At 39.5% G+C, this 7,705-nt stretch overlaps 1 protein-coding gene across 1 annotated transcript in view; it reads right to left on the bottom strand.

The window, feature by feature from the left end:
- Nucleotides 1-1,388: 1,388 nt before the first annotated feature.
- Nucleotides 1,389-7,705, bottom strand: part of GNAT3 (G protein subunit alpha transducin 3) — a 53,015-nt gene continuing 46,698 nt past the window's right edge. Inside the window, exons 6-8 of the mRNA XM_081800642.1 lie at nt 5,218-5,347; nt 4,852-5,005; nt 1,389-1,785 (exon numbers count right to left, since the gene is read on the bottom strand). Of these exons, the coding sequence (XP_081656768.1) occupies nt 1,574-1,785; nt 4,852-5,005; nt 5,218-5,347 (496 nt within the window). The 3' untranslated portion in view covers nt 1,389-1,573. The remainder of the gene's footprint in view (nt 1,786-4,851; nt 5,006-5,217; nt 5,348-7,705) is intronic.

Raw genomic sequence — 7,705 nt, 5'->3', positions numbered from 1 at the left:
TTGATAACTCCTTTGTGTTTTTTGAAAGTAAAGCCAGAAGCACTCCAGTCAAGGCTATTTATTGAATAGTGATCATTCCTAAGTGTTTAGAATGGAAATGTTACAGAACCAGGAAGAAGTGACCCTGAGACATAGCTACCTAAACCCATCTAAGCTACAGATTGGCAAATTGCTTAATTTCTGATTTCCTAATTTAGCTTGTAAAACACTAATTAGCTCTCTTTTCAGGGTAGTCATAAATCTCATCCACTGACCTACTATTCTGACCTATGTATCACCTTCTACTAGGATAGAGAGTAAACAATATTGAGACCTGCTTGAAAAGGTTATGTTGTAAGTGGTACATACTTTAAAAAAGAGAAGTCATCTTTTCTGTTTGCAAATGACATCTTTTCTGTTTGTAAGGCACCAAATTAGCTTTTATAAAGTAGGCTTGACCATTATCATGCAGTCGAACATTTAGAATGGACCCTATGGTACCAATAGAGAAGCTCAATGTTTCTCTTCTACAAAATCTCCTAATTATTAACTCTTACTTCCTACTTCTTAGTCACAAAACCAAAACATACTAAATGCCAAGAAACGGAATTATTTTTCTCTCCTGTGGTCTAAAATTATTGTCCCTCAACCATCAGTTGTAATAATGCTCCATGCCACGTTGGAGTAAAATGTGGGAAATGAGTACTCCATTAAGGACTGTTGTTCAGCCTGATCAGCCTTACCCTATATATTGACCGCACACAGTCCCATTTTCTACTAGGCTGGTACAAAAAAGATAGATTGTTAAAATCTCTAATTCTAAGGGTAAATTCAGCATGAATGACTTTTTTCCCTAAGAAAAATGTAGCAGATAAAATTGCATGCGTTTCTTTTGCATATGGAATTTCTCATCGACAAGTACATGTCTAGTGAACATTTCATTAACAACTTACTGATTGGAGGAATTGACCAATAATGAATAGTCGTTATAGTAAAGACACAGTTACGTATCAGTGAAAACAAATGTCTCTCAAAATGTGGCCAGTGAAATAATACGGGATACCTTGCATTTTTTGTGTTCTATGATTAGAAATAGATCACAATACAGAAATTTACTACCAAGCAAATTCACTGTCATTAATATGTACCGATACATTACCAAAATGTACGTTTTCAGACCTGAGGACACGAAAGACACCCCCCATCCTCAATGTCCCAGAAAAATTGAAACTTAACCAGACAGAGCCGACAATATAGTAAAATTTTTGTATGAAAACTTTTTGTTTTAGAACACTAATCTGTTAAAACTAAACACATCGCACAACACCTTTCCTTCTGTATCTTGAGAAGTGTACATGAGCAAGAGTGGAAGAAAAAAAGGACTGATTAGAAAAGCCCACAGTCTTTCATTTTTTTTTTTAAAGATTTTTATTTATTTATTGAGAGAGAGAGAATGAGAGAGAGAGAATCATAGAGAGAGAGCATGAGAAGGTGGAAGGTCAGAGGGAGAAGCAGACTCCCTGCTGAGCAGGGAGCCCGATGCGGGATTCGATCCCGGGACTCCAGGATCATGACCTGAGCCGAAGACAGTCGCTTAACTGACTGAGCCACCCAGGCGCCCAAGCCCACAGTCTTTTAGATTCTCTTTGATTATTATATCTGTAACTACATCCAACACGAACTTGACATCTTGGGTATCTGTAGCACAGGTCATGTGGGAATAAATTTCCTTATCTTCTTTCTTTAAATTCAGGTCTAGAAACTGGTTTTTGATGTAGTTCCCTGCATCTTCAAATGTATTTGGTCCTTGTTAAAAAAAAGAAAAGAAAAGAAACATTAATTGCATTTTAAAAGGAATAAAATTAGAAATATCACTAAGTTTTAGGATTTTACTTTGTGTGCTGCTATTTGATACACTCAGTGTTGAAAAATCAAGATGGCAATGGTCAGTTATCTGGGATTTATGCGATACTAAATTTGTGCGGGGAACCATGCATGCCCCACTGAGTGGGGGCTTCACTTGCCTCAAATACTCACAATACAGTAAAAATACTAACATATATACATAAATGAGCAATGAAGTCTATGTATATGACAAAGGCTGTTCATTTCTCTGTGTACGTGGGTGTGTGTGTGTGTGTTAATATGAACTACAAGAAGAATGGCATTTGTAGATGAGTGGACCGCAGAACGAGGTGGTGTTTGAGCTGGATCTTGACGGGGAGCTAGAAGAAAGAAGGAAGCAGTCTGAGTGAGGCCAAAAAGTGGGAGTGAGAATGGCCTGTATCACTGGACTTGAGGGTGGGGTTGAGAGTCAAATGTGCACTTTGGAGAGTCTAGTTGGACGGAAAGGACAGATTTTTGCAGAGGAATTGTAGCAAATCAAGTAGAATGGATGGTACGGGTCAGATTATGGACTATGTTGCTAACCAAACGAAGGAGTTGAGATGACATAGGTCAAACCAGAGAGAGCTGTTCTTGACTGATGCTTTAGTGGAGCTAAATGGAAAGTTGATGAAGGGTGGGCTCAGGCATGGTTAGCCCTGTAGCAGGACATACAACGGATCAACTGGGAAAAGGCAGAAATAAAATACGAATGCTAAGAAACACAAGGCAGCTAAAAGTGATCCATGTTGATGGGCTTTATAACAGAATATACTTTCAGGGAACCTAACATAGGATAGGGCAGCAACGTGAAAATTTTCCAAGGAGATACAATTTGTGTTCCTCACTTTATCGTAACTAGGAGAAAAATTCCATGAGAGACAATCTTTAAAACCGTGTAACGTGGCTAAAGTCCAAAACACTAATAATACCAAATGCTGGCGAAGATGTGGAGCCACAGGAACTCAAAATGGTACAGCCACTTTGGACGGCAGTTGGGCAGTTTCTTACAAAGCTAAACATAGTTTTACTATACAGCCCAACACATGTGCTTCTAGATATTTGCACAAAAACTTACACGTACATAGAATCCTGAACATAGATGTTTACAGCAGCTTTATTCATAATTGCCAAAAGTTGGAAGTAACTAAGATGTCTTTCGATAGGTGAAAGATTAAACAAACTGGTTTTTGGAGTGAATTATTATTTAACAATAAAAGGAAATGGACTATCAACCCATGAAAAGACATGGAGGAAATTTAAATGCATATAGTTTTTATAATGGAAAGTGAAAGCCGTCTGTCAGAAAATGCCATATACTGTAGGAGTACAGCTCTGTGACATTCTGGAAAGGGCACAACTGTAAAAAAGATCAGAGGTTGCCACAAGTTGGATGGGAGAGGTAAAGCATAGATTTATAGTGGAACACAGATGATTTTTATGGCAGTGGAACTATTCTGTATGTTATTATAATGGTAGGGACGTGACATGAATTTGCAAAGCACACAGAACTGCATGACTCAGAGTGCCCCTAGTAAACTATGGACTTTAGTCATAACGTATCAATACCTGTTAGTCAATTGTCACAAATATACCACATCAATGCAAAATGTGAATAGTAAGGGAAATGGGAAGCTGACCAGAGAGGGAGTAGGTGAGAACTCTGCCTTTTCCATTCATTTGTCCTGTAAATGAAAAATTGCTCTAAGAAATAAAGCCTATTAGTTAGAAGAAAATATACAGAGCTTTATTGAGTCTATATTTAGTTTGTAAAAATCAACATGGAATCATGATTATATTTAATCACATGATAAATGTGTTAACACATAATTAATATTTACAAAGCTAGAAGAAAGATAGAAGCTCTAGTTTTAGATTAGCATAAATAGCTACTATGACAGAATGCCAAGCTTATAGTAACATCTGGGCTACCCATGAAACAAAGTGGTGGAATTGGGCTTCTATTTGTGCTTTTTTAAATTAATTTTTATTTTTTTAGAAGATTTTATTTCTTTGAGAGAGCAAGAGTGCACATGAGGGGGGGGAGGGGCAGAGGGAGAGGGAGAAGCAAATCCCCCACGGAGCAGGGGGCCTGACAAGGGGCTCCATCCCAGGACCTAGAGATCATGACCTGAGCCAAAGGCAGATGCTTAACCAACTGAGCCACCCAGGCACCCCTATTTGTCGTTTAATTCATAAGTATTTCCATCTTACACATAGTTTCATTAACAGAGCATGTAGCTATATTAAAAAAAAAAGTGTCTCTGAAGGAAAAAAAAACCCACTTATAGAACCTGACATTTATAGTCATTAGCAGGATCAGCACTAACATTCTAGGAGCTAGGAAAACTGGAAAATGAAAACTGGAAAGAGAAAATGTCACTATTCTCAAAAATCATTCAAACTGTCCCTCAGGAAACTTAATTCAGACTTTGAGAAACAACTGCATTATAAAGTTTCATCAGGAGATACATAAAAAGTGCCAAGTTGGGGGGGATGCTGGGTGGTGCAGTCAGCTGGGCCTCTGACTCTTGGTTTCAGCTCAGGTCATGATCTCTGGATCTTGAGACTGGGCCCTGCATCAGACTCCCCACTCAGCGCAGAGTCTGCTTAGGACTCTCTCTGCTCCTCCTGCTTGTTCTCTCCTCTCTCTTGAATAAAATTAATCTTTAAAAAAAAAATGCCAATTTGTAATATATTATATTGTTTATAATGTTTAAGATAACACAGTTTGCGGTGTTGTTTAATACATAGATTAGCAACGCTGGTCCATCTAATCTCCCATTTTTTCATTAGAGCTTTTCTTTAATGCCGACAGTGTAGAGAGGCATTTCCTATTTAGCTGCAAGACTTCTTCCAGTTTGGATCATACATGTTACTCAAGCAATTATCATAAGCCTCAACTTCATAAATGTTACCTGTCAAGATGAAGACAGGAAAACAGAGGTCTATATAAGAGTTTTGTATGGAATTAAAAAAGTATCTTACCAGTGTATTCCGGAAAGCAGACACTAAGATGCACTTTGGTTACTTTTTCTTGAAAAAGATCTTTTTTATTGAGAAACAGGACAATGGAGGTGGTTGCAAAGTACTTGTGATTACAGATGCTGTTGAGCAAGTGAAGGCTCTCGTGCATTCTGTTCTGTTAGGGATAAAGATGAGCATGTGTAGGATTATTATTGGCAAAATATTAACATTGGGCATTATAAGCAAGGATCTAGAAGTAACATCTATGTTTGGAAGATCTTCCCTGAGTTGGGGAATGTGGTAGTCATGTTGGGAAGCACCGATGCTTGGTTTTTTGTTTGTTTGTTTGTTTGTTTTACCCTGGCTTTATTTTCCTTTGAGACTTACCACTTCCTCATCTTCCACCAGGACCATGTCATAGGCACTGAGTGCTGCACAAAATATAATACATGTAACACCTTCAAAGCAGTGAATCCATTTCTTTCTCTCAGATCTCTGTCCTTCTACATCAAACATTCTTTAAAAAAATAAAAACAGGATAACAAGTCTCAGAAATACCCACCGAAAGTTACATTAATATTAACATTTAGAGCTATAAACAAACGCTCTCATATCTTTAAAAGATAGTCTTTCGTTTTCATTGATTATAAAATATTTTATTTGACCAATTTGCAGCTCAAGGACTACAGAAAAAAAAGGTCATCTTTTTTTTTTTTTTTTTTGTATCCATGCACGCTAGATAAAATCGCATACTGACTTTGAGGGACTGGGCAATTTTTAGCAGTTTACAGTTTTAGAAAGAAATTTACTAGACTTGAGAGATTTTTGATCAAAGTCTATGCAGAGTGTGGAAGTATTACATCGCTATGTTGTACACCTAAAACTAATAGAACACTGCATGTGAACTGTACAGGAACTAAAATTAAAAGTCTATGCATAGTCTTAAATGAACAGAACCTACAAAAAGATTGGAAGCTAACATAGTTCTAATACTATGATTCTTGCTTCTTCTCTTAGTTCTTCCTACATTCATTCATTCATTCATTCATTCAATTATTGTTTGCATTTTTTGTGCGAGACACTGTGTTAGGCCTACCAACAGAAAGATGAAAAGATATGGTCACTATCTTCAAAGAGCCTGTTGTCTCGGAGAGAGAAAACCAGAATGTTATTATAGGATTATATGATAAATAATCTTTTATTTTAAAGATTGTATTTATTTGAGAGAGAGAAAGCGAGGGGAGGGGCAGAACGAGAGGGAATCTCGAGCAGACTCCTTGCCCAGTGCGGAGTCTGACAGGGGGCTCAATCCCATGACCCTGAGATCATGACCCCAGCCGAAATCAACCATTGGACACTTAACTGACTGAGCCATCCCGGTGCCCAGCACTATATAATGAGTATCCTAATACTCATTTACAAGGTAAAATGTGAGCCCAGAGGAAAACCTAAATCAGCCTGAGTCATCTTGGAACTTCCTCAGAGGAGGTGTTTGAAAATGTGGCTCTCCCCCAGTGCTAGTATTTTGGTAAATGTCCCCATCATGGACCTAGTAACTCAGTAAAGAAACGAGGAGCTATTCTTTTTTTTTTTTTTTAAAGGATTTATTTATTTATTTGACAGAGAGAGACACAGCAAAGAGAGGGAACACAGCAGGGGGAATGGGAGAGGGAAAAGCAGGCTTCCCGCTGAGCAGAGAGCCCAATGCGGGGCTCGATCCCAGGACCCTGGGATCATGACCTGAGCCGAAGGCAGACGCTTAACGGCTGAGCCACCCAGACGCCCACAAGGAGCTATTCTTAAGACCTTCCTTTCCCTTACCCTCCATCTAACACCCATGCAAAATGCAGTTCCCAATTCATCCACTTCTCTCCGAGGCCCCTTCTCTTGTCCCAGCCACCAACATTTCTCAGCACGGCCATGGCCAGAGTTCTGCAACTTCCTGCAGGCTTCTCAGCCATAGGACAACACACAGGCTGGTCTGATGACCCCTAAAGCTCTGGAGATGTTGGTTCCTGCTTACTTTTCCCAGCTTAATTCATACCACTTTCTTCTTTAATACAGTGAGATCACAAGGCTACTCTAGAAACTCCTTTAGTATAAACCTAACTTTTTGCTGCTTCAGGACTTTGGCACAGCCCGTCTCCTTCCCAGGTGACATGATTCCTTTCTTCATGACATGACCTGCCTCATTCTCACCTCGCAGGTCTTACAGTCAGTGTCTCCTCCACAAGAAAGCCGCCGTCAGCCTCCATGTGGATTGTGTCTCTCCCCATCTCCATTTACCTTCTCTCACATCATTTTCTTTCCTATAAAGGATTGCTTTATAGGATAGTATTAATGGGACCGGGGGGGAGTTTGATATCAAGTGCACATGTCAATTATCAAGGAAAGAGAGAACATTGCATGTCTGGGATAAGCACAGAATTTATATTTTCAGGAACGTGAAAACTTAGCTAAAACCATCGAGATAAATGGCCTGATAATTATTCATTTATTCAGTGAATATTTATTGATCATGCCAGGCATTAGAGATTCAACCTCAAGAAGTTTCTAATCTATGTGGGGGTGGTGGTGGCAGTGGTGGTGGGGTGTGTGTGTGGGTGTGTGTGTGTGTGCGTGTGTGTGTGGGTGTGTGAGTGTGTGTGTGTGTGGGGTGTGTGAGTGTGTGTGTGTGGGGTGTGTGTGTGGGGTGTGTGTGTGTGTGTGTGTGTGTGTGTGTGGGTGTGTGAGTGTGTGTGGGGTGTGTGAGTGTGTGTGTGTGTGTGGGGTGTGTGTGGGTGTGTGTGTGGGTGGGTGTGTATGGGTGTGTGTGTGTGTGGGTGTGTGAGTGTGTGTGTGTGGGGTGTGTGTGTGTGTGGGGGTGTGTGTGTGT

Source organism: Leptonychotes weddellii, chromosome 12 (assembly GCF_054177405.1).
Source record: "Leptonychotes weddellii isolate Sample4059 chromosome 12, ASM5417740v2, whole genome shotgun sequence".
In the NCBI taxonomy this organism is placed as follows: Eukaryota; Metazoa; Chordata; class Mammalia; order Carnivora; family Phocidae; genus Leptonychotes; species Leptonychotes weddellii.
Note: the sequence above shows the minus strand (reverse complement) of the source record. Positions and strands in the feature narration are given on the sequence as shown.